Raw genomic sequence first — 27,680 nt, forward strand, 5'->3', positions numbered from 1 at the left:
TTCATAAAAATGTGAGAATCCACACTGAAACTTGTAAGCGGAAGCCACTAATGCTACTAGGACTCAGCACTGAAGAAAAAAAAGGTAGTTATAATAGGGCTAAACCTACTTCACGATTTTTTTGATTATCACGGCCATGTCTGGTCTACATTAACTGTGATATCCGAGGGATTACTGTTCAATTCTAAGCAAAAGCTCCAGAAACTGGTCTGATGAGTCCACTTTTCAAATTGTTTTGGGAAATTGTGTGTGCCGTGTGCTCCGGGCCAAAGAGGAAAAGAACCATCTGTAGACTTTTATGGACACAAAACATGGGGCACTTTAATGCTGAAAGGTACACACATACAGGTTTTGGAGAACTAGAGCTGGGTGATAAAACAATAACGATAATTATCATGAAATAATTTTTGTCAATAATAGATATTAAAAACTTTTGATAAAATTAGGTAATTTTAAACTGTATTTACATCACCCGGACCTGCACAGAGAACGGGGGCATTGTTGCGAGATGAACGCTAGTTCCAGACCAACACTCAGGAGAAGAGGATGACGAAGAAACGTGTTTTTAGCATGTTAGCAATAGAGGCTAACACAGATCATGAACGCAAAAGGACATTAACACGGCCAAAATAAGCGATTATGAGATGCAGGACAATACTGAGCCGACCGACTAAAAGATCCAAGTGAATTCTTCCTGGCGTTTTTTTCTTTTTTTTTCTTAATGCCTCATAAATATCTGTGTGCAAAGAGCGGCCTTATTGAAAATATCCTTAACCCACTGTCCTATATTTTTCTTGGTGATATCAAGATGATCCGCCTCGTGGTGTAGTGGTTTACTTGCCTGACTCTGGTGCGGGCAGGCGCGGGCGCTGGTGGCGGTATGATTGGGGTGCGGATGGTTGTTTGTCTCTCTGTGTGCCCTACGACTGACTGGTGACCAGTCTAGGGTGTAGTCTGCCTTTTGCCCGAAGACAGCTGGGTTAGGCTCCAGCAACCGCCGCAACCCTTTCGAGGATGGGCGGTATGGAAGATGAGATGAGATATCAATTTTTTTTCCCATTTTATGTAAATGTTCTGAAAACATTGCAAAAATATAAAACTTTTCATCTTGGGTTCAAATGGGTTAAGTTCATCCACCTTTTTTATTTTATTTTATTGTAAATGGCCATATGTTAGGTAAATTTACAGTTTCTTTTTGTGAGGCTGAAAATAGTCTGCATCCCAATGGTGATGTTGCTTATTTTATCTATTTCACATTACGCAGCAACTTTTGGTTTGAAGGCAAATCTATAAAAATAAAGACGCCTGTCAAAATTTCAGCAGATTTTATTCTTTACTTTTCATAGTTTAAGGACTTATCTTTATTGCACAACAGAACAACAAAAATACTTATAATATTTCATATTGGGGCAGCCCGGAGGCTGAGTGGTTAGCGTATCGGCCTCACAGTGGGTCCTGGGTTCAAATGCAGGTCGGTCCACCTGTGTGGAGATTGCATGTTCTCCGGGACTGCGTGAGTTTTCTCCGGGTACTCTGGTTTCCTCCCACAATCCAAGGACATGCATGGTAGTCTGATTGGACACTCTAAATTGCCCCTAGGTATGAATGTGAGTGTGAATGGTTGTTTGTCTCCTTGTGCCCTGCGATTAGCTGGCCACCAATTCAGGGTCTCCCCGCCTCGTGCCCAAAGGCAGTTGGGATAGGCTCCAGAACCCCTAGCAACCCTAGTGAGGATGAGGTGTTTCAGAAAATTATATTAAAAAAACTATTTCATATTCTCTTTTCTTATAAAGTAATGTAACATAGTTTCTTTCATATTTGGATAAGGAGGAAAGTAAATTATTTAGCTATTCACAGAATTTTGGAGTTTCAAATTTGAAACAAAAAAAGATGTGATAGTTATCGTGATAATTATCGATATCGACTGATAATGTTTTTTATCGTCATAATTTTTGTCATATTGCCCAGCTCTTCTGCCAACCAAGCAATGTCTTTTTTAAGGACACTCCTGCTTATTTCAGCAAGTCAATTCCAAAACACATTCTGCAATGTGTTACAACAGTGTGGTTCGTAGTAAAAAAATGAAGACATTAGGCCTGCCTGTCATCCAAAACTGTCTCCGATTGAAAATATTTTTTGGATTGGATTGGATAATTTAATTCATCCCGTCTTCGGGAAATTTCATTTGGCGCATTTAGAAGCATAAAATAAGACAATGGAGACCCAAGATTGTTAAAAAGATGCTGTACATCAAGCAAAAAAGGGAAGAATTCCACCCATAAAGCTTCACCAATTAGTCATTTTTTAAATGTTGTTAAACGAAGACGTGATGTAACAGAGTAAATGTCACCCCAAGCAGGGCTGGTTTAGAATGTGATACTGCCATAAAATTCAAACTTAATTCTAAAAAAAGATTAAGGTTTATCAGTTTTAACATTAAATACCTTCTCTTTGTAGTGCATTCAATTAAATTTAGGCTGAACAGGAATTGCATATATCACTTGGTTTCATTTATTTACATAACATAAGTTCCCAACTTCATTGGAATTGGGGTTGTAGATAAACATACAACGAACAGCAGAGATTAAACATTAAAGATTGCCTCAGCCGAGAAGCTGCTAGAAATAGTAGATAAAACCAAAAGAGCAAAGTTGATGGTGCATATCATGAATCTTGTGTTTTTCATCGCACAGCAAAGTCAAATTTATGCATTGTCATGTCCTCTACATGAGTTCAAAGACTTCCCAGAATTTAATCATTGTTATGTAAAATCAATATTGAATGTGGTTGGCACCCTTTTTCAAGAACACGGTCAGTGTTTCTACTGTTCTAACTTGTTCACTTAATTTTTCTCGCAACTTTCTCGCTCTTTGTAACCTCAGGAATAGTGGTTTCCTGGCAACCAGCCCCTGTCAGTTTCAATGGGTTGCCTCCTTCAATTTGTGTGTGTCCCTTATTGTGTGATAACACACTGACCCTGTATTTTTAAGCAGTTAAATTAATAGTAAATATATATTTTTAAGGTAGCACTTGGACCTGATTAATTCTATAGCAATTTAATAATGTCTGTCTCCAGATACTGAGAGAGGAGAGAGAGAGATACAGAGAGATACAGAGAGATACAGAGAGATACAGAGAGATACAGAGAGAGACAGAGAGAGAGAGAGAGAGAGAGACAGACAGACAGACAGACAGACACAGAGAAAGAGAGAGAGAGAGAGAGAGAGAGAGAGAGAGAGAGAGAGAGAGTGAGTGAGAAAGATAGATGTTTGTCCCTCCCACAATCAACATTGCTGGCATATTTTTATGCTGGAGTCATTCTTCCATGTACTTCCCAAAAAGGCCAACAAGCGGTGTGGCTACTGCTGAAGTGGAATCACTTACTTATTTCTGTGTATTCACAGTTTTCCCTAAAAGGCAAATGGTTTTGGGATACAGAAATTCTGACTGGTGGAGAAAAGACAGGGAAATAGAGTATATTGATTCAAGAGGATCTTGATAATGGTTGTAGCAGGCAACCACTTAGTGAACACAGCCTGCTGCCAGGGTCATTGCTCCATCACAAATTACTTCCTGCTTGAGGTGGTGTCTGCTGGTCTTCCAGAACATTACAGGACACAGTGGTACCTCTATGCATGAAATTAATTGGGTCCATAACTTGTTTCGTAACATGGATTTTAGTACAGCAGTACTATATACGTCAATTCTCTAATTTGTTCCTCAGTCCTCAAAAACACTACCAACTAAACCAGGGGTCCCCAAACTTTTTCCTGTGAGGGCCACATAACTTTTCCCTTCTCTGATGGGGGGCCGGTGTCAGTTTGTAACAGAAAAAGTGTGACGATCGTAGGGGAGCTTAATTTTTTTTTATTGTTTTCCAGAAAGCCACACATAACTAAATAACCCTTTCCAGGTTCTTTACAGAAAAAAAGTCAGGAAACATATAATAACACTATTAATGAAATAAATAATAACTAAATAACCCTCTCTGAGTTCTTCACAGAAAAAACAGGAAATAAATAACACTATTTATGAAATAAATAATAACTAAATAACTCTCTTTCGGTTCTTCATAGAAAAAAAGCCATGGAACATTAACTTTCTGTTGTGCCATGCACAATCTTCTCCCTTTGCTCTGAAGTTTATGCACGACACCACAACCGTCATTACAGAATCCCACGTCAACATTTTGCAGCACAGTGCTTGCTGGTGAATTTGGCAGTGGACTCGTAGCGGGGCGGTGAGACCCCTTTTTTCCAACTCCCGGTTCATGCGTCCCATTATTAGACCGCGAGTTTCGGCCACCATGCTAGGAACCCCGTCAGTCGTGATGCTAGCTAGCTTTGACCAGTCCAGGTCCAACTTCTCCATGGTTTGGCACACTTTGTCAAAAATATCCTCTCCCGTTGTAGTCCCTTTGAGACTTTGGAGGGCTGCCAGATCCTCGCAAATCTCAAAGTTTGCGCTAACTCCACGAATAAAAATGAGCAGTTGCGCTGTGTCTTGCACGTCCGTGCTTTCATCCAGTGCTAATGAAAAAAAGTCAAATTATTTCGTCTTCTGCTGCAGCTGGGCATATACATTACTCCCGATTTCTTCAACGCGTCTGGTCATTGTACTCACCGACAGACTTACGGCATTAAATGCATCTTTCTTCTCGGGACACACCTCCTCCGCGACAGTATCCATACATTTCTTAACAAACTCTCCGTCAGTGAAAGGCTTACCGCTGCTTGCTATCAATTTAGCAACCCAAAAGCTGGCCCGAACGGATGCCTGGTTCTGCTGAGATAGTAGTCCACTTTTTCGCTTTGAGAGTTTGTCTGCTCGTATTTGGCCTTGCAAGCTATCGTACTTGTCTTTGTGACGGGATTCATAGTGTCGGCAAAGATTGTATTCTTTGAATACCGCCACCGTCTCTTGACAAATGAGACAAACAGCCTTTTCTTTGCATTGAACAAAAAAAAAATCGTTTGTCCACTCCAGGTTAAATACCCTGCATTCTGAATCAATTTTTCTCTCACCTAACTTTTTCGCCATTATTCCGTTCTCAAACAGGTTGCAGTTTTTATATGCTTGAATAGTCCGCGATGGTCCCAGGGCTCCGCCCTCACCTGCGATCGTCCAGATGTCTCGGTAACACTGCTCGTGCATGCAACGGTGGACGTGCCCGCCTGCATCAAAGGGAAACACTCTCCCCGCGCGTGTCACCAAAGAAGCAATGCGAAGCCCCGCTTCACTGGGATGATTTGTGGGCTCAGCAGGGGTGCAATGAACCAAACACAAGATTAAAACGTCCCAGTCTTCAAGGCCAAATAGGAAAAAAAAATCAGATAGTGTCTCTGGTATTGTTCAGAGGGCCGGTCCAAATGTGCCGGCGGGCTGCATCAAAAAAATAAAAATAAATAAATAAATAAAAACATCCGATAGCGTCGCTGGTATTGTTCAGAGGGCCGGTCCAAATGTGCCGGCGGGCCGCATCCGGCCCGCGGGCCGTAGTTTGGTGACCCCTGAACTAAACCCTTTAAAAATATCAGTGTCCCATTTTTGTATGGAAGATGTGAGAAACACACAAAAATGTCTGATTTCATCTCTTCTTTGTCCGGTATCTGAGGTTGGGTCGCGGGGGCAGCAGCTTCAGCAGGGAAGCCCAGACTTCCCTCTCTCCAGCCACTTCAAAGCATTCGGCCCACAGATTCACAACAGCCCGAGCAGCGCCCCATCCCCACTATACACTGTGTTGATGGAGCACTGCTTTCTCCTCCTGAGACATCGGATAGTGGACAACAATTTAATTGAAGCCTACCAGAGGTCGTTCTCCATGGCTATACCGAATTCCTCCCATGCCCAGGTTTTTGCTCAGCTACCTCCAGAGTCCCGTGGGCCAAAAAGGCCCGATACGACTCCTTCATGACGGCATTCCTTACCGGTGGTGTCCACCAGCGGGTTCTGGGGTTGCCGCCATGACAGGTATCGACCACCTTGCAGCCGCAGCTCCGGTTTACCGCCTTAGCAATAGAGGCACGGAACATGGTCCACTCAGACTCAATGTCCCCTGCCTCTTCCCGGACATGAGTGAAGCTCTGTTGGAGGTGGGAATTGAAACACCGATCGGGGATTCTACCAAGCGTTCCCAACAGACCCTCCCGAAACTCACATCCTCCCCCACGATCGGAGACAGGTCACCACCAAGTGGTGATCAATTGACAGCTCCGCCTCTCGCTTTACCCGAGTTTCCAAGACATGCATAAATCCGATGACACAACCACAAAGTCAATCATCGAACTGCGGCCTTCAGTGTCCTGGTGCCAAGTGCACATATGCACACCCTTATGCTTGAACATGGTGTTCATTATTATCAATCCACAGCAAACAGAGAAATCCAGCAATAGAACACCACTGGTGTTCTGATCGTTTTCCAATCACAGCCCTCCATGTCTCACTGTCATTTCCCACGTGAGCATTGAAGTCCCCCAGGAGAACAAGGGAGTCCCCCGAAGGAGCACTCTCCAGCACTCCTTCCAGGGACAAAAAAGGGTGGGTACGCCGAGCTGCCATTTGGTGCATATGCATAAAAAACAAACAGGTCCCATCCCCCCACCCGATGACGGAGGGATGATACCCTCTCATCTACTGGGGTGAAACCCAATGTACAGGCACCGAGCCGGGGGGCAATAAGTATGCCCACACCTGCTCAGCGCCTCTCACTGTGAGCAACTCCAGAGTGTTATTGTCCAACCCCCTGTGGTAGGAGTGGTACCAGAACCCAAGCTGTGCGAAGAGGTGAGCCCAACTACATCGAGCCAGAATTTCTCAACCTCACGCACTAGCTCAGGCTCCTTCCCAATCAAAGAGGTGACATTCCACGTCCCAAGAGCCAGGTTCTGCAGCTGAGGGTCAGATGGCCAAGGATTCCCCCCTTGGCTGCCGCCCAACAGCCGTCGCACCCGACCTCTTTGGCCCCTCACACAGGTGGTGAGGACATCGGAAGGGGAACCCACACAGCCTCTTTGGGCTGTGCACGGCCTGGCCCCATGAGTGTAGGCCCGGCCACCAGGCACTTGCTACCGTGCTCCACCTCCAGGCTTGGCTCCAGAGTGGGGCCCCGGTGACCTGCGTCCGGGCGAGGCAAAACAAAGTTGGAAGGTCTTCTTTTTCATCAGAGGTCTTCCCAGTCATGCTTTGTCTGATCCGTCAGCTCGGACCAGTTTGCCATGGGTGGCTCTATCAGGGGCACAAGGCCGCAGACAATATGACTCCAAGGATCATTGGGACACACATATCCCACCACCACGATAATGACTCATCGGGGGGACACAAAAATGTGAGAAAATGAAAAAAATGGCAACAGATAAAGCAAACACATGCACATAAATACACATCTAAACAATTTTAAATTTTGAATTTAAAACAACTTCCCATTAAATAGAACTCCAAAAAAGTCAAAGTCTCTCCAACTTGTCATTCAGTACAGAGAGGCCCTGCCAAGGAATTGTCGCTTTTAATGCTTCCTTCTGCTCTTCTGCTTCAATACCGTTGCAATGGTAGGTTAATGATGGCCATATTGCTTTGCAATATCAGTAATGGATGGATAACAGGGTCCCCTTCTTCATTTCATTCAGTCCAGTAATTTTAAATAAAGAACAAAGTTGCTTTAACCTGACTCGAAAAACTAATTAAACTACAAAAACATGTTATAACTGCATGACGACGAACTGCGGTCAAAAAACAGTTGTTGTTAGACGGCCAATGCGAGGCCAGCGGAGTGTCAAGAACGCAACGCTACTGTGACAGTTTTACAATAAAATAAGGCTTAGTGTTACGCTTTAAGGATTTCGTAACTTGGATCTTGTTTTCGTATACTGGAACAGTAATTTGCATATCAAAGGGTTTTGTAACTTGAAAGTTTCACATGTAGAAGAATTTGTAAGTAGAGGTACCAATGTATTGCTACCTGTTATTGCAGAATATGGTGGTTTTGTATAAGACCCTCTTGCCAGAGGCTAGGACCCTAAGTATATAGGCAATTGTGTTGGATCCCTGGGGTGCTAAAACCCAAGGTGGCAATTTGCTTACCAGGTAAGCTGGAGAATCAGTGCGTCAACAGTATTGACATGCAAGGTAAATATTAATCTGGGGCAATGTTCCCTCTAATTTTTCATATGTCTGGCCTCACAGACAACTTCCCTGAGCACACTGAGGACCACTGTGAGCAACATCAGAAGTACTCGCTATGACCACACACCAGTATCACACCTGCCATCAGCAGGTGCGTTTCTACGACCCATAAATGATCTTTTCATAGTAAAATTTAATCATTAATATCCATACATAAAACATCTTAATAAATGTCACTGGATTATGCACAAATCTGACGTAAATTTGACCCTTTTTCCCTGTCTTTCCTTATCACTTTGCATTCAAATGACTTTTCTGCTGAATTTGTCGCTTGAGGTAGTCTAGGGTCTATTTAGTCCATATTTTTCCATCTGAAAACTCACTTACAACTTTAGCTTCGCTGTATGTTTTGCAATGGTTTGGGGAGTTGACTTATCACATTCCCTTTTGAGTGTTAGCATTAGCGTCACTTAACTCCGTCGCACTGTTACATGCGCAAGTACTGCCAATGCCTTCATTGGCTCATCTCATCTCATTTTCTGAACTAGGGTCATGGGGGTGCTGGAGCCTATCCCAGCTGACTTTTGGTGGAGGACACCCTGAATTGGTGGCCAGCCAATCGCAGGGCACAAGGAGACAAACGACCATTCACGCTCACACTCATACCTAGGGGCAATTTAGAGTGTCCAATCAGCCTACCATGCATATCTTTGGAATGTGTGAGGAAACCAGAGTACCTGGAGAAAACCCACGCAGGTCCGGGGAGAACATGCAAAGTACACACAGGTGGACCGGCCTGGATTTGAACCCAGGACCCCAGAGCTGTGAGGCCAACACACTAACCACTCAAGCCGCCGGGCCGCCCTCAAATATGCATATATTTGGTCATGCTGCTTAAAAAAACAGGCTAGCGGCTAGTATAACGTATTCTAGCCTAGTGTCATGCTAGCGCCCTATTCGCCAAGGCGTGTGCGGTCGATTGGTCGCCGGTCTTTTGGTCGCCGTCTTTTGGTCGCCGGTCTTTTGGTCGCGGTCTTTTGGTCGCCCCGACCGCGACAACGGGCGACCAAAAGACCGGCGACCAAAAGACCGACGACCAAAAGACCGGCGACAAAACAAGGTAAAACAACACGGTCTACGCATCAATAAAAACCAACAATGGCCATGAGCAGTTTCACTGAGCCGACGTGTGAGTGTTTAAGAGTTTGTATGTACATGCGTTGTCCCTTTAAGAAGCTACGTCCGTCAGGGTCTTAACAAGTTCTCCAACAAAAATAAATAAATAAATAAAATAAAAAAAAAATATATATATATATATATATACACACATATATATATATATATATATATATACACATATATATATATATATATATATATATATATATATATATATATATATATATATATATATATAAAATAAACCAAACTCAAATATTCGAGAAAAAAAGCATCTCATTTTGCCTCATTCAAATCATGCAAAAACTCTCACATCTTAATATCTGAACATTTTAAACTACAGAGGAATCGCATTTGTAAATGACTGGATTCAGTTTTTTAAAATGTAAATTAACCTACCTTAATTAATCTACTGCGATAAAACAATAAAATTGCAATAACCATCAAAGTGTTCAGCATTCGCTTTTAAGATATCTGGCGCCATCTAGCGTTGTGAATCGGTACAATGTCCAGACCCGATTTTAAGACGACTGACGCTTTTTCAGTCTTATCTCAATGCAAATATGTTTTTTGCAATTTTTAAAATTATATTCGTGCCAACACGGACGGTAGGCATTTTTTCCAAGATGGCGCCGTCACGCGGAAGCCAGTGGCAGTAGCTCTGTCCACTCTTATTTGTTTTTCGTGTTTTACAGCCCTTCTTCTTTTTTTAATTACATTTTAATATTTCTTAATACATTCCTTTTTACTTTACTTTGTACTTTATACTTTTTACTTTAATGTTTTTACAACTTTATTTGTTCTGTTAGCCTGGCTTCTTTCTGCTACTTCTTTTTTGGAACCATTCAGCCATGCCTACGCTGTCACACACTTGGGACTAGCTGTTACACACATGGGACTAGCTGTTACAATACGCAGCAGAAGGAGCAACACCTCGGTGCCGCCAGGGATTCGGAGCTGTACAAAAGTGCCGGGAGAAGAGGCAACACTTCTGACCAACTATTCCATCATGGGATAAGATGGAAGAGCTGTCGGCGCTTACCAGCAACGGAGTCGAGGGGCTCTACTCTGCTACTGTTGTCTTCAGCTCCAGACTACTGAGGAACTGTGCGGATAAACTTGGAAGAGTGACTCTGCATATTCTCTACCTCGATCACAGTCTGCAGAAGTTCCCCATCTTGTGGAAGACTTCCTGTGTGTGGTTCCAGTTTTTGTCCAACTGCACAGCGTCTTTTTGAGTCTGTATCCGTTTTAGCTACCGCAACCAAGATGGCGCCGTTCAAGTGGCGGCCGGCGGCGGTAGCTTCGTCCAATCTTGCTCGTTTTGTGTTTTTGCTGCTTTTCTGTCTTAATGATTTGACTTGGTGATTCTTAATGATCCCACCCATTTACTTTGATTTGCTTTGTACTTTGTGCTTTTGCTTTGTTGTTCTGTCTAATCACCCTCTTGCTACTGTCACAATGAAATTTCCCGAATACGGGATGAATAAAGTTATCCAATCCATTTATGTTAAACATTGAATAAAATTATGAATTATACATTCAAAACAAAATGCAAGCACTTGATATGTAAATTTCTACAAAGAGGTCTTAAATTTTAGGTGGTAAAATGGACACCAAAATATTGGAAATAATAATTTTAAATACAGGTAGCATATTTACTTCAAAAACATGACCTACTTATCTGTTTAAGACAGGGGTCGGAACCTTTTTGCCAGAGAGAGTCTTAAACAAGTCAAATTTTCAAATTACTCTATAATTTACATTACTATAATTTCAAGTTACTCATTGAGAGCCATACTTAAAATTTCAAAGAAAACACATAAAATGTGTGCATTCTTGAGTCATTTCACCACTTTTACAGTACAAAAAGTCTCTGAATTCTTTTGACAAGAGGTGGGTGGCCAGCTGATCGCAGGGTACCAGGAGAGGGACAACCATGTTTTCTCACACCCATACCTAGGGGCAATTTAGAGTGTCCAATCAGCCTACCATGCATGTTTTTGGAATGTGAGAAACCGGAGTACCACACAGGTGGACTGATCTGGATTTGTACCCAGGACCCCAGAGCTGTAAGCTGACGCGCTAACCACTCGCGCCGCCGGGCCGCTGACTAGAGGCTGTTCTTGTTAATTGTGCACCCTTTAGTTTAGAACCTTAAATTCCAGTGAGAACATGTAAACTCCACACAGGAGGAGCGACCTGGATTCAAACCCAACAAGGAGCTAACCACTCAACACCGGTCCGCCCTATTATGTTATTTATGTTCATCAAATAAATACAAACACAGGTCTACTTTCATTTAATATCATATTAGCAAAAAAACTTAATTTTACACATTTTTTAACTCATAACCACCTGTTTAAAATATGAAAACCCTGAACTACAAAAATAGAATACAATAAGTTAGCACAAAGCACAAACCCCTATTTCTGACGAGACTTCTTTTTTAACAACAAGAGGTTCATTTCGGGTCACCTCAGAAATCACAGTCTCACAAATGATAACCTCAATTGCAATGTGGGAACGTGTACAGTACAGTATCCACAACATGACTTGATTGCTGTCCGACCGATCTGTCAGTCCCAAATGTGGTCGGAAGTCGACGACTGCCTGTATTGGATATAACCATTCAATTATTTTTCCTCCATGTCAATATGATATTTATTAATATATCCCAAATTATAATATCAATATGCAAATCATATACATTAATTGCAAGAACATCAAATTTGCAAAACAAGATGAGTAGTCAGTTAAATGAACCTGCCCCCCAAATAAATGGAACAACCCATATGTATACAGCCAGCCAATTCTTTCCCCATTACTCTGAGCTAATGGGGAGGTGCTGTTTAAGTGACAAGCTCAATCTATGTTGGAACTGAGAAGTGCAACAGAATGTAGGCTAAACTCAAACTTCTTGTGCACACCATTCAGTGTGAGTGTGTGTGTGTGTGTGTAGGATTGTTGGGTGTCGTGCCTGAGGGTGGGTGGCTGTTAAAATCAGTACTTTCACCTTATTGTAACTACTGCATGGCAAATTGAACTCTACTTTAGTTTGTCAGGTAATGACAGCATTATTATGGGGATGTAAGCATGGACTACACCAACAGATGATACGGGAAATAACGATAGTATAACAGTATTTTACTCCTTATGATGAATAATTGAACATCACAGCACTCGAGTGTAATTTTGTTCTCCTAGTGTGGCATACATTTATCTCTACGGATAGTGGAGTGTGTGTGTGCGTGCACGTGTGTGTGTGAGGTTGAAGAGGGGGGCTGAGTTGTCATTACTGACACAGTGACCCACTGCAGTGGATGTATGCTGCATACTCCTGTGGTCCTCTAGTTTCTGACTGGTTCACATAATGTACAAGATAACTGCTTTCAGTTTTGCGTGTAGCGGGGCCATTCATTGATGGAAACAACCCTATCAAGGTAAAAAAAAACATGACGGCTGTTTCATGGAATAGTACTGAGCAAAGTAGAATTATGCTTCAATCCAACTTTGTAAAGTTCTCATTAAAATAATGAATACTGATATATATATATATATATATATATGTATATATATGTATATATATATATATATATATATATATATATATATATATATATATATATATGTATATATATATATATATATATATATATATATATATGTATATATATATATATATATATATATATATATATATGTATATATATATATATATATACAGACGCTCCCCTACTTACGAACATTCAACTTACGAACAACGGTACATACGAACATGTCTGCAAATTGCGTTTAAGTCGAAAAATGTTCGTAAGTCCAATTTTGTATTTTTTTCCGAGTAGTGCTTCTTTCCGCCGCTAATACCGACGCCTGGCGCTGTGAGGGCTCAGCTCACCCAGCATCTACCTTCTTCGTTGCAATGCGGAAGTGCGTGAAAGTATCTCCAGTGGGCAAAGAACCTTTTTCATTTGTATCATTAAATATCTCGTGCATCCTTTATTGAATATGGATGGTAAAAAGCGAAAGTCTTCTATTGAAGGAGTTGCAAGGAAGAGGCAAGCCATTTCATTTGAAACGAGTGGCAATAATAACGAAGCTTGATGCGCGTGAGAGTGGTGAGCGTTTCACGGGCATACAACTTGTCAGTACCATTTATAAACAGAAAGATCGAGCAGCAGGACCCAAATATTGAACGTTGCACAAAGTTTGCAAATCAATTGAATGATGCCATACAGTGCTACCGCATCATTTATGATGAAAAAAAGAAAACTGTGCAATCGTCGTTAGATCGCTTCTTTCGGCCAGATTCTAATACATAAATCTCTCTCTCTATATATACAGTACTGTACATATTCTCTCCATTTTATTAAATGTTTTTTTCAGTACAAACCAATGCGTGCTACTTATACAAGCCTTAAACATACAAATGCACTTATATAAACCTTCAATATACTTATAGAGGCCTTAAACATAAATTATAATACAAAATATAGCACTGAATCAACTTACAAACAAATTCAACTTATGAACAATCGCTCGGAACCTAACTCGTTCGTAAGTAGGGGAGCGTCTGTATATATATATATAATCCCTCAAATATCGCGAGCCATAAATATATATATATATATATATATATATATACATTTTTTCTGTGTTTTCTTTGCATTAGTCAGTGCAGAATTAAGGGAAACAATGGATCCAAAGCAAGCCGGTGCAATGAAGGGTAGTGCGAAGACAAGGCGTATGATGACAATCGATATTAAGCACGAAATAATCGAGAAACATGAGTAGTTTCCGCGTGACTGAGCTGGCTCCCCAATACGTATGTAGAAGCAGGAAGTTCTCTGAAAGCCGCAGTGGAATACATTAACCTCCTTGCCTCGGTTATTGCACATGAAGGTTTAAATTTAGTGTAACGTAAGATTATAACTTTTTTTAGGTGTGTGTGTATAGGAATCTAAGTTACTTTAAGTTAGATTTAATTTTATATTACGTTTCGAGCGCATCCGTCGAGTGACTCTCTCTCTCTCCCCCATCCACGAACTCCCCGTTATATAAAATAATGCCTCATTTTATTATTAAATTGCCCCCTACTATTTGTTACTCTGTTAGCAGATGGTAAATTACAACCAATAAAATTATTTTTTCCATTGTAATATCCTGTTTTTCTGTGTTTTTTTCATAGGGAACTAATTAATTTGTATTTAGTTAATTTCTATGGGAAACGTTGATTTGAGATACGAGTACATCAACATATGAGCTCAGTCGCAGAACGCATTAAGCTCCTATCTCAAGGTACCACTGTATATGAATTTTGATTTACAACAACACTTTGCAGGTGACCTGTTGGAGAGTGGTTAGCGCAGTGACCTCACAGTTCTAGGGTCGAGGGTTCGATCCCTTCACTGTCTAGAACCTAGCCACCGAGTGTCACCGAGCCTTGATGTGTCTGGACGCCACTAAAAGCCATGGTCCTGATGGTATTCACCCGAGGGTCCTCCAGGCACTCGCTCCAACCATAGCACTTCCCCTCGCTCATCTCTTCACACTGTCCTTGCAATCAGGTGACATCCCCGAAGACTGGAGACGAGCCGTCATCTGCCTTATCTACAAGAAAGGAGACTGAGAAGACCCGTTGAATTACCGACCGGTCTCCCTCACTTCAGTGATCTGCAAGATGTTCGAATCTATCATCAAAACGTCCATGATGGCCCATCTCCAGAACGCAGCGGTGATCTCCGACAGTCAACATGGCTTCGTGTCCAAGAGATCCTGCCTCACCAACTTGCTGATGATGGAGGAATGGGTCACTCAAATAATGGACGATCGACAAATTGCCGACCTGGTCTTCCTGGACTTCGCCAAGGCGTTCGATTCGGTCAACCATCGCTTGCTGCTCCGCAAGCTGGAAGCTTATGCGATTCACCCAGCGGTCGTGAGGTGGATTGGTGCGTTTTTGGCTGGCCGCACCTTTCAAGTTCAAGTCAACGACACACTCTCGGAGACTCACAACGCCCCCAGCGGTGTTCCCCAAGGCTCCGTTCTTGGACCACTGTTGTTTTTGGTGTTTGTCAACGACCTGCCAGAGAACATCTCCCAGCGGGTTCTCCTCTTTGCTGATGATGTGAAGCTCGTTGCTCCCTGGAGTGACTTCGAGGACCTGCGTAGGTGCCTTCATCACGTGTGGAGATGGTCGAACCTGTGGGACTTGCAACTCAACATCACTAAATGCAGTCATTTGGCTATTGGGGCTCCTCCTGATGCACCTCTCGATTTTGAACCGGGACGTCTGGAACTGGAACGATCTCAACGGTGCAAAGATCTGGGCATCATTGTCGATTCCACTTTCAAACCAACTGCCCAATGCATCCAATCAGCCAACAAAGCTCGCGGAGTGCTGTTCCTGATGTTCCGGTCCTTTGCCATCATCACTGCAGACATCTTCCTTCCGCTGTATGTTTCCCTGGTGAGGCCCATTCTCGAGTATGGTGTCCAAGCTGCATCACCGTACCTCGACAGGGACATCCAGCATCTGGAGCGGGTCCAGAGACTTGCAACGAGGATGGTCCGCGGCCTCAGCACAATGTCCTACGAGGAAAGATGCCAGTGACTCAATCTTCCGACCCTTGAGGCTAGGCGTTTGCGAGGGGACCTGATACTGGCCTACAACATCCTCCACGGTAACTACAACATGCCCCATGATCTCTTCTTCACGCCCGCACCTGATCGAGGTCTGAGGGGTCATCCATGGAAGGTGTATCCTCGCAGGTTCCGGTTAAATCAGCGGAAGGCTACTTTTTCGGTGCGCATCGCCGGACCTTGGAACCGGCTTCCGCAGAGTGTGGTCGAGAAGCCGACGGTCGCTCAGTTCAAGAAAGCTCTGAATGACGTGTTGGCCGTGAACCAGTGACAACACCGTGTTTTCTACACACTTCTTTTATTTTCTTTACATGGCCCTTAGCCTTTGTGCATTCTTTTCGCCAATAAATTGAATTGAATTAGAACAGAGGTGGGCAAATCGGTCGGTTTAACCAATTAGGTTCGGATTGAAACATGAAACACCTGACTGCAATCCACTGATTGCACTTCTGATATACCAGATTGGTGGAAAGGTTTCCTCTTATAGGTTGGAACGAAAACCTGTACCCACTGCGGCCCTTTCGGGAATAGTTTGCCCACCTCTGGTCTAGAGTTTGTATGTTCTCCCCGGGCTTACTTCGGTTTTCTTCAGGTACTCCAGTTTCCTCCCACATCCCAAAAACATGCTTGGTAGGCTAGGTATGAGCGTGAGCATGAATGGTTGTCCGTCTTCTTGTGGCTGCGATTGGCTGGCCATCAATTCATGGTGTCACCCGCCTGGTGTCCACAGTTAGTAGCTAGGATAGGCTCCAGCACCCCCTGTGACCCTTGTGTGGATAAGCAGTACGGAAAATTAATCAATGAATATCATTTTGCATATGATGTTTTTTTTTTTAAATTTATGAAATGACGTTATATTTAAACTTGCCTTCTTAGGCTCTGCAAAGGTTAGCCAGCCAATACCTAAAGAGAGACTGGCCTGGAATAAATCTTGATGACCAGAGAACAGACTACAGGTCAGTATGTTTCCATTAAATTACAAAATCCAGGCTATGTCAGTCTACCATGTATAAAAAAACACAATGATATTGGTTTGTTTATACTGGGGAAGATTTTTAGCTAAAAATACTGCAAAAGATAATGAAAAACAGCCTTCTCTATGTTTTTGTTTCTCTACCCAATAGAGATACTTATAATATAAATGAAGCTTAACATATATATTTCAAATTATCTCACAATGCATAGTTTCATTTTGTTCATCCTGTCCAACCAGAAATGTGTATGGAGTGTGGCGATCCTACTTAGAGGGTACGGTGCAGGTGAGCCAGTCCAGACTTAATGTATGTGATGACTACAAGAGTCACATTTCAGATCCTGCAAAGACTGTCAGAGTCTACAAAGAGCAGCAATTAAAAAAGGTGAATATACATTGAGAGACTATTTATGCTTAAAGATCCCGAAAAGTCATTTTTTTATGATTTCTTTCAAAATATGAGGAAATAGGTGGTGAAAACATACAAATGCTGAGAATAATTCAGTGATGACATACTGAGATATTTAAACCTTTTTCACCTCTTCGGTTTAATTGGTTTTTTTCGGCAGGGCTAGAAAGGTGCTTGGTGATAACAGCAGAATCCTGCCTCGTCCACTAAGCACCATCATTCCTACAGTTGATTATTCATCGTAATTATATCTTGGCCAAAATACCATATTTACGTGAAGAACACCTTTGTTGGAGCATTATTGTCCACGTATTTATTAAATGTTCATTCATTCATTTTTTGAACCGCTTTGTCCTCGCAAGGGTCACAGGGTGTGCTGGAGCCTATCCCAGCTGACTTTCGGGCACGAGGCGGGGGACACCCCTGAATCGGTGGCCAGCCGATCGCAGGCCACGAGGTGACAAACAACCATTCACACTCATACCTCGGGGCAATTTAGAGTGTCCAACCAGGCTACCATGCATGTCTTTGGAATGTGGGAGGAAACCGGAGTACCCGGAGGAAACCCACGCAGGCCCGGGAAGAAAATGCAAACTCCACACAGGTGGACCGACCTGGATGTGAACCCAGGACCCCAGAAGTGTGAGGCCGACCACTCAGCCTCGGGGCCGCTTTGAATACATGTATGTAGTAAAATTTGAAATGGGACGGCTGCTGGGAAACGTGCCCTCGTGGATTGGTCAACATACCCAGCTTTCACTCCTTACACTCCTTTGTGCCGTTATATCGGCAGATTCCAAGGCATGGCGGCTGCATGCTAGTGCCACGTGGCGTGGAGGCAAATTCTAGTTTATTTTGGCCCAATGTGGCCATTTATTAAGTTATTGTGTAATAATAACTGTTCATATAAATCAGGAGTGCTCATTACATCGATCGCTATTGACCGGTCGATCGCCAAAGTAGTGCTGGTAAATCGCCTGAGAGTAGGATTTGACAGTTTCCTTCCGGCTGAAATATGTCTCGTTTCTACAACGACATTGCAATGTTCCCAGCGCAACAGTCACTCTTAGTTTAAACATGCATATCTGACTCATTTAACAGTCCTGACCATCAGGATCTTAGTGTGGTCCCAACAGCCTCGGTTACGACCTGTCATACCTGCTTGTTAAGGCTTCCCTTTTAAGTTGATCATCATTTTGGCGCACTTTGTTGTTAATTAGGCTTCTGAGCTGCCCTCCTACCGACTTCATGCATCTTCTCTAAAGCATTTACATAGCTGGCTGGCCGTGCCGTGTCAGAGCAGCTGCAGTCGGACACATAGCGTAGGAGGATGGAAAAAAAATCACTGAGCATTTCTCATGCACTTCCCCAAAAGTTTCTCCGATTTAATGTTTACAGCAGGGGTCTCAAACTCGCGGCCCGCGGGCCAACTGCGGCCCTCGGGACGATAATTTGCGGCCCCCGTCTTAATATGAAAGATTAATGTTCGTGCGGCCCGCAAGATTGATATGAATGACACTTGTTGTGTTCGGAGCTGAATGAACCAATCACGGTGAGGTATACGGCTCTGGAGGGCGGGACATCGGCCGGGCTGTCCAGTGCCTCGCTCACTCACTCAATCATTCCTCCAATCAGCTGGGCGGAGGAGAAGATGTGAAGCCGATCACTCCGCTCGGCGCGCACACTCCTCCGCTGCTCTCAGCATAGAAATGAATGAGTTAAGTTCAACCCGAGACTCATTCCAAGTGGAAACACATATTACAGAGCCCCAGAGATGTCTCTTTCAAAGCCTGCCGTGAAGAGAAAGGTCGGTGATGAGCTCAGACAGTTTCAAGAAAAGTGGGGAGTGCAATATTTCTTTGTTGAACACAGGGGCACCCCGACGTGCCTCATTTGCACTGAAAAAGTTGCGGTGCACAAGGAATACAATTTGAAACGTCATTATACTACGAGACATGCTGAGGAGTACGAAAAATACCAGGGAGATGAGAGAGCCAACCAGATTGCCAGTCTTAAAACCCGTCTTCTGAGGCAACAGGATTTCTTCAAGAAGGCTACCAAAGACAGTAATGCAGCAGTTGAAGCTAGCTACGCCGTTTGTGAGTTGATTGCTAAAGCAGGAAAGCCATTCACAGAAGGTGAATTTATCAAAAAGTGCATATTACAGGCTGCACATATTGTCTGTCCAGAAAAGAAAAGTCAGTTCAACCACATCAGCCTTTCTGCCAACACCGTGGCAGAGCGCATTTCTGACCTGTCAAGTGACATTTATGATCAACTGTGTGAGAAAGCACAATGTTTCAGTGTATATTCAGTGGCTCTTGATGAGACCACAAACATCACAGACACTGCCCAGCTCGCAATATATGTCTGTGGTGTTGATGACAATTTTGAAGTAATGGAGGAGTTGCTCACAGCAATTCCATGCATGGCCAGACCACCGCTAAGGAAATATTTCACCAGCTGTGTGATGCCATTGAGAATGCCGGTTTGCCATGGAAGAGCTTTGTTGGAATAACAACCGATTGAGCCCCATCAATGACAGGGAGGGAGAATGGACTGGTAGCACTTGTTCAAAAAAAGTTGGCTCAGCAGAGGAAACGTGTTGAAGAGATTTTTTGAGTTGAGAGCAGAAGTAAAAGACTTCATGGAGATAGACGGGGTTGCTGTTCCTGTGCTAAGTGATCCCAAATGGCTCATGGACTTGGCTTTTCTTGTTGATATCACACATGAGCTTAATGTACTGAACAAGAAGCTACAAGGCCAGGGGCAACTTGTCAGTGCTGCCTATGACAACGTGAGAGCATTCTGCACTAAACTTGTGTTATGGAAAGCCCAGCTCTCTCAGACAAACCTTTGCCATTTCCAGCATGCAGGGCTCTCGTGGATGCAGGCACAGCATTCAGTGGTGAGAACTATGTTGAGGTCATTTCGAAGCTACAGGAGGAATTTGATCACAGATTTGCAGATTTCAAGACACAAAGCCACATTTCAAATTTTTGCTGACCCCTTCTCCTTTGATGTGCAAGATGCCCCTCCTGAGCTTCAAATTGAGCTCATTGACCTGCAGTGCAACTCTGCACTCAAAGCCAAGTTCAGTGAGGTGAGTGGAGAAGCAGACAAGCTTGGGCAATTTTTGAGAGAGTTGACCCCCAGCTTCCCTGAACTTTCCCGAATGTTCAAGCGGACCATGTGCCTTTTTGGGAGCACATACTTGTGTGAGAAGCTCTTCTCCACCTTGAACTTCAATAAGTCCAAGTACAGGTCCAGACTTACTGATGAGCATATTCAAGCTCTACTGAGGGTCTCCACTGCTTCCTCCCTCAAGCCAAATGTGACTCAGCTATGTGAGAAGAAGCGCTGCCAGGTCTCTAGCAGCAAGAAGTAGGCAAGAGAAGCCGTGTTCAGAATATTTCATGTTCAATGTTCCATTCAAGTTCAGAAAGTTAAAGGTTAAAGAGCTGTTAATACAGACATTTGAAACAGAATAAAAATTATTAGTTTTCTCTACTTAGCCAGCCAGTGTATATCTACTGTATGCTCAATATTATTATTATTTTTTTATTACTGATTTATTTATTTTTTTATTCATCTTTAAGTTAATTTATTTAATTCATTATTTTTTGTTAAAAAATAAAGATATTTGATAACGTTGGAATGTTTTATCAGCGCTTTTCTTGTGGCAATCCTGATGCGGCCCAGTCTCACCCAGACTCGGCCTCTAGCGGCCCCCAGGTAAATTGAGTTTGAGACCCCTGGTTTACAGCCTATAATGCATAATGACAAATGTTTATGTGTGGTTTAAAGGATGTTAAGTTATTTTGCTTACTTTGTCTTTTCTTCTCCCTGGATGAAGATCATTGACCAGTTAAGCGGCATTCAAGCTGAGCTTCAGGAGTCAGTGAAGGAATTGGCAAAAGCCAAGAAAAAGTACTACGACTGTGAGCAGGTTGCTCACGCGGTACGAGAAAAGGCGGATATAGAAGCCAAGTAAGTGTGATAGAAAGACTTGAAAAAGCATTGAAAAAATGAGGGTCTGTTGTTTGCAAAAACAAAGGTCCACATAGTTTGCACAAGAAAACTACAGACCCTCATACTTTTCACTCGGTAAGAACATTGCCCAAAATATGACAATTTCTTGAAAGGAGGGCACCTAGAAGCAGCAGATTCAAGCTTCTTTTAACAATAGATTTTAAAGTTGTTGTTGTAAAGTTATTCTTTCTAACATACTAAGTGTAGGGAGGTTTACTGGGTTAGTCACAGCCATTGTGTAAATTGCATTGATTGACCATTCAAGCCCTTTTATTTCAATTGAGAATGAGAGGGACAACATTAATTATGGCCTAGCACAAAGACAAACACACAAACGGTAAACTTCTCCAGCTTTATTTCTCATACTGTTACGGTCATGGGTGGAGGGCGCCAAAGCAGGCAAACACACACAAGTCGGATGTGGAGCTTTCTGTTTATTTTGAGTGTCTGTTTTGTTGGGCCAGGCAAAGGTACAAGGGGAGAAGCGTAGTGGGGTTGTCTTGCGTAGCGTGGAGGTCGATAGCCGAGAGGTCTGCAGAGGGGTCCAAAGCGAAGGTACAAGATGCGTGGTCGTGGTTGAGATCGTGATCGTGGTCGTGGCCGAGAGCGTGGTCAAAGTCCTGTGAACAAATCAAGAGGTCAAGATCAGGTGAGAGAAGGAGGTAGCGCGAGAGGGTACTTTAGAGTGAACTGATGAAGACGATCCAGCGACATGATCAAGCTCTGGGTGTCTTAAATAGCTCCCTGGTGTCTGGTACGCACCAACCAGCAGCTGGAAGCAGCATTTCGCTGCACCACCCATGCCCACCCTACTCACACTGACCATTAGTCTGTGGATGATAGCCAAAGGAGAGGCTCACTGTAATGTCCAGAGATGAACAGAAGTCGGACCAGACATGATAGCCGAATTGGGGACCCCCCGGTCAGACACGATGTCGGCAGGAATTCCATGCAGACTGAATACGTGGTGCACAAGTAGATTGGGCGTATCCTGGGCTGAGGGTAGTCTGCATAGGGCGACAAAGTGTGCGGCCTTGGAAAAACGATCAGCTCTGGTTAGAATAATGGTGTTGCCCCGAGAAGTTGCGAGGCCTGTGACGAAATCGAGAGCAATATGGGGGACTAGGAATCGGCAGTGGACGGAGTAGACCAGAACTTGGTTTGGTGGAGGACTTGCTGCGGGCACAAGTGGCAGGCAGAAACAAAGGAGCGTGAATCCTCCCTCATTGTTGGCCAACAAAAGCATTGGCGCAACACCGCAAGTGTGCGGGTGACTCTTGGGTGGCAGGTCAGGCGAGAGTTGTGGTCCCATTCAAGCACCCTGGAACGTGCCGAGGTCGGAACATAAAGGTTCTTTTCTGTACCTTCTCTGGGGTCAGTTTCCCTATCTTGGGTCCCCAGGACCTCGGCCTCAAGGTCAGTCCTCAGAGCTGTTACTAAACAAGAGGGTAGTAAGATGGTTGTGGGCTCTTCCACAGAATCTGAGTGTTGGAAAATGTGTGATAGTGCATCAGGCTTTCCCCTTCCTGGACCCTAGGACCTAGGACAATCTAAAATTAAACCTACTGAAAAACAAGGCCCACCTGGCTGACCAGTGTTCAGTCTCGGCTGACTTGGTATATTCTAAATTTTTATGGTCGGTCCAAACCACAAATGAGTGATTGGCCCCTTCCAGGTGATGTAGCCACTCCTCTAGGGCAAGCTTCACAACCAGCAATTCGCAGTCCCCAATGCCGTAATTGCATTTGATTGGAGTCAGCCCACGGGAAAGGAAACCGAAGGGGTGCACTTTTGCAAAGCCCCAAAAACCCTTCCTTCGGCCTGAATCACTGAGCAACAGCCGCCACCTTCGTAGAGTCCATCCATAGCTCCCCGTCGGCCACAACGATTCCAAGGAAGGTGGTCTGTCGAACATAACATTTGCATTTCTCTGCCTTCACGTAAAGGCGGTTCTCCAAAAGGCGTTGCAGCACCAGTCGCACGTGCTGCTTATGTTTTGTTGGGGTGTGTGAATGAACTAAAATGTCATCCAGGTACACAAACACAAACTGATTTAGCATGTTTCGAAGGGCATCAATGATGAGCGCCTGGAAAACTGCTGGTGTATTGCAGAGACCAAAAGGCATCACCAGATACTCGAAATGGCCCAGGGGGGTAGTGAAGGCCGTCTTCCACTCACCCCCCTCCCGGACTAGATGGTAGGCATGCGGAGGCCCAACTTGTTAAAAATGCGGGACCTGTGAACCGGAGCAAAAGCTGAGTGTGTCGGAGATGTAATCCTCCATTGCCTCCCACGCTCAGTTTTGGAGATATTTTAGAGACGTCCCCTGGGAAGAGTGGCACCAGGCAAGAGATCAATGGCACAGTCATAGGGGCGCTGCGGAGGGAGTGCCTTAGCATGGTCCTTAATGAAGACCTGTGGCAGATCATGGTAGCAGTCCTGGGGGTGGCTTTGGATGGGACCTTGTGGGTACACGGGCTGACTCTAGACACCTGGTGTGGCAGGCTGGACTCCAGGGGGGACTTGACCATTCAATGACCGGGTTATGTTCCCTTAGCCAAGGAAGGTCAAGGACTATGGGGTCTCCGGCCAGTCCAAAACATAAAAACATGCAATCTCCTGGTGGTTCCTAGATAGCGTAGGGGGACTAGCTCCCTGGTGTCTGATGAGCCGCACCTGTCATTGCTTAGTCCATCAGGTGCTGGACATGTGATTGGATGAGGGGAGCAACCACCCACCTCTTGCCTGACACATATTACTGAAAATGCAGTAATATACGTAAATGTTTTGTAATTTGTTTTATGTATTCTTAACTGATGATGCTTTCCAAACTTGAAAACAAATATATCCATTGTTAGACTAAAATGTTCTATTCAGAGTGTACAGTGATCCCTCATTATTGGGCCAAGAAACTCCCAGCAAAAAGTGAAAACCGTGAAATGGATTTGCCCGAATATATTGTGTAATAAAGAAAGGTTAAAATTCCCCCAGAGGTAGAGATTTTTGGGTTTTTTAATGCTCTCAAACTGGTTAAAAATTGTGAAATGACATTGGAGTTCTTGGTGTTGGATTGGATAACTTTATTCATCCCGTATTCGGGAAATTTCATTGTGACAGTAGCAGAGGGTGATTAGACAGAACAACAAAGCAAAAGCACAAAGTACAAAGCAAATCAAAGTAAATGGGATCATTAAGAATCACCAAATCAGATCATTAAGACAGAAAAGCAGCAAAAACACAAAACGAGCAAGAGTGGACGGAGCTACCGCGTTGAAATTCCCCTTGAAACTGTAAAGTGAGGTAAGAGGATGTGACGCTGCGATGTTCCTAGTCAATCAGCGCACGAGATAGAGCCACTCTCCTGACTTCTATGGCTTGTCAAACACGATAGGGTTGGCTTTAATGATGCACAGCCAATCAGCTCTTATTGGTGATCCCATCCATCGATCATAATAGGAGTTTGCGATGGTGCCCAGCCAATCAGCTCGCAATATAAACCGTCCTATTGGCAGTCTCAGCAGTCAATCATAATGGACTGCTCAATGGGTGCTCATAGTTGCCTTCATGTTTCAGTCTCAATCGTTAGTGAACCTTAAAACAGACATTGCACAATGGCTGTTGCACTTTCATCATTATTACATAGTCAGTTGGATTCAGTTTTAGATATTAGACTATTAACATACAACATGTTGTAATGCGAATATAATTGAAAAGCAAATAGGCAGCTAAAAGTGCTAGTTTAGGTCAAAATGATACATGTATTCCTCCTTTTGCAGGTCTAAACTGGCTCTTTTCCAGTCAAGAATTAGCTTGCAAAAAGCAAGTGTAAAGGTAATGGGGTTCTTTAGTCAACCATATACTATGTGTCATGTAATGTGGTAATTTTGAAAAGTACTTTGCCACATTTAAAGCTGTTTGCATCTACTAGGATAACCTCAGAGAATGTTCATGTCAAATGAAGAAATCCTTACTTTGCCCCTTTTCTAATTTTTTTCAGTTAAAAGCAAAGAGAAGTGATTGCAACTCAAAGGCAACCCAAGCCAGAAATGACTATTTGTTAACACTTGCTGCTGCCAATGCTCACCATGACCGCTACTACCACACAGACCTGCTTCACTGCATCCAGGTATTTTGCTAAATCCTTCATCTCTCATGAGACACAAATTTTCTTTTCTCCATGCACTTGCTGTTTCATTTAATTTGTACTTCAGAATATCTTCAAGGCATCTTAAGTATTACTCCAGTGACATGTTCTTTCATTACATTTGGTTTAGAAGATTTAGTGAGTCATGTCTCACTCCTGTCCTAAGAGAATATCCAGGAAAGATGAGCTCAGATAGTTTTTTATTATAAATAAACGTAATCTAAAAAAATGTTTTTTAAGTCAGATTTTGTCTCTGTGTCTGTGAAGAAGAGACATCTAACAAAATATAATAATGACTTCACAATTTGTTGTATTGAATTCACGTGAGTTGGGATAAGCATAAACTAGACGGACGGTGTCAAGGCGCGCAGATCAGATGAAACCAGGTCATGTGGAAGCGATACAGTTTTTGACCAGCAGAGAAGTTCGCTGTATTAGATACCAGCAGACATGACCTCTACGCTGTGAGGCAGGGGTTGGAAACCTATGGCTCGTGAGACAGACATGTCCCCTGGTGGTTTTGGCTGGATATGGTTCTCCACTAACCTGTACGCTAAAATGTGTAACCCGATGGTGAGAGACCTGACTCCCGAACGCACTAATAAGAGCCTCACGTTGGCCCTTCAAAGTGGCCCCGACATTAACTTTAGAGCTGCTACATCGACCAATGGCAGCCTCACGTTGGGAAATCGGTAGCGCCGACACTAGCTCCAGTTCCGCTGCATTGACCAAAGGGAGCCTCGTGTTGGTACATCTTTATGTTCGCGACATTACCTCAAATGTGCTCCTTTGACCAATGAAAGTTTCACGTTGGCACATTACAATTTAAATGGTGCCGACATTAACTCTGGCACTTCTTTAGTCATATTTTTTCTTCTAATTACACTCTCTTGCACGTGCCACATATACCATACCTGTCAACTTATGTTTTTCCCGTAAATCATACGTTTTTTGATCATTTCAAATTGTGTACGCCGTATAACAACTTTTGTACATGATTTTTTCAAGTACGTTTTTTGTAAAACCAACCTTGTTTTACCCAGTTCGGCGTTAATCCGGACCGTGTCGGTCACTGGTAACAGACGAAAACGTCATCGTCAACTGCTAATAGTCATGCTTTAAGCACGATATGCGCACGCGCATTCCCCTTTCACACATCCGCCTTTTCACCGTCAGCAAGCAATGTACCCATACAGCCACACCTATGTGAGTAAATATGTGCCGCATTGCATTTGTACGATTTTTATCGCGTAATAAGGGGAGCATTTGGCCCGAGGTTTACAGGTATGATATACTCATTGATTAGCAACACTGTAACAATGTTATCAAAACAATTTAGATACTTATTGTACTGTTGAAGTGACAAAATAAAATGCACTCATTTATTTTTTGTCAGGAGTGCCCTTTTGGCCCTCCTGGGTTGCCGTCGACACGTACCGGCTGTAGCCAATCCAATGATTACTTTCGGTTCCTGTATTTAAGTAAGCGACGCGTCATCACACGTCGCCGGATCATCACTCTACCATTGACTGTCGTAGCAGTTGCTAGCGGTAGCTGGCGGTCGTTATGCTGCTGCCTTTCTGTTCGCCTCTGTCCGTATGCGCGCCGCATGCGGCCACGCTTGTTTGCACGTTTTGGTTGATGCATTAAAGGACTCGTTATCACGCTAATGCCTCGGCCTCTCCTGCCTCCTGCATTTGGGTCGACCTACTTCCACGATCGCGTCACACGACGCGGCGCGATCATAACAGAATGATCCGGCCATAATGGACCCAGCGGGAGGCTACCCACGCTCGAGCCGACGCGCTCGTCGACGCCAGCCTCCCTCGGCCCCTTTGGAACGCCAAGTTTTTGTCCGCTGGGACACGGACTTTTCTGAACGTGAGGACGACGGGGGGCTAATAGACTTAGAGGCTGGATATTGGGGCTCCGATCTTTCTGAAGAGGAGGACGGCCAGCGGCTAGGTGAGCTGGATGCTGGAGATTCGGTCTGGGACGGCTATTTTCTTAGCCGATACGGAATCCGATACGCTCCAACTAAAGACGCTGAACGTTATGCCCCACTGGAGAAGGATCGCTTTTTCCCCTCCGACTACTCAGACCCGGATTACCCCGCCCAGCATCTGCCAGGTCCGCGGGCCATTTACACAGGACCACCGCGTGGCGGCCGGCGGGGGGGCTC

General features: G+C 43.8%; 1 protein-coding gene across 6 annotated transcripts in view; it reads left to right on the plus strand.

Annotated features, from left to right (window-relative positions):
• Window positions 1-27,680, plus strand: part of fchsd2 (FCH and double SH3 domains 2) — a 96,859-nt gene that overhangs the window by 22,338 nt on the left and 46,841 nt on the right. For 4 of the 6 annotated variants that reach the window (XM_077611277.1, XM_077611283.1, XM_077611278.1 and 1 more), the window contains exons 4-8: window positions 16,816-16,895; window positions 17,153-17,297; window positions 21,178-21,311; window positions 25,131-25,185; window positions 25,352-25,480. In XM_077611277.1, coding sequence (XP_077467403.1) covers window positions 16,816-16,895; window positions 17,153-17,297; window positions 21,178-21,311; window positions 25,131-25,185; window positions 25,352-25,480 — 543 coding nt within the window. Of the gene's footprint in view, window positions 1-7,966; window positions 8,080-8,178; window positions 8,270-16,815; window positions 16,896-17,152; window positions 17,298-21,177; window positions 21,312-25,130; window positions 25,186-25,351; window positions 25,481-27,680 lie in introns of all 6 variants that reach the window. The other 2 variants (XM_077611282.1, XM_077611280.1) reach the window with 2 other exon arrangements.

This window comes from Stigmatopora argus, chromosome 10 (assembly GCF_051989625.1).
Source record: "Stigmatopora argus isolate UIUO_Sarg chromosome 10, RoL_Sarg_1.0, whole genome shotgun sequence".
NCBI classification, from domain to species: Eukaryota; Metazoa; Chordata; class Actinopteri; order Syngnathiformes; family Syngnathidae; genus Stigmatopora; species Stigmatopora argus.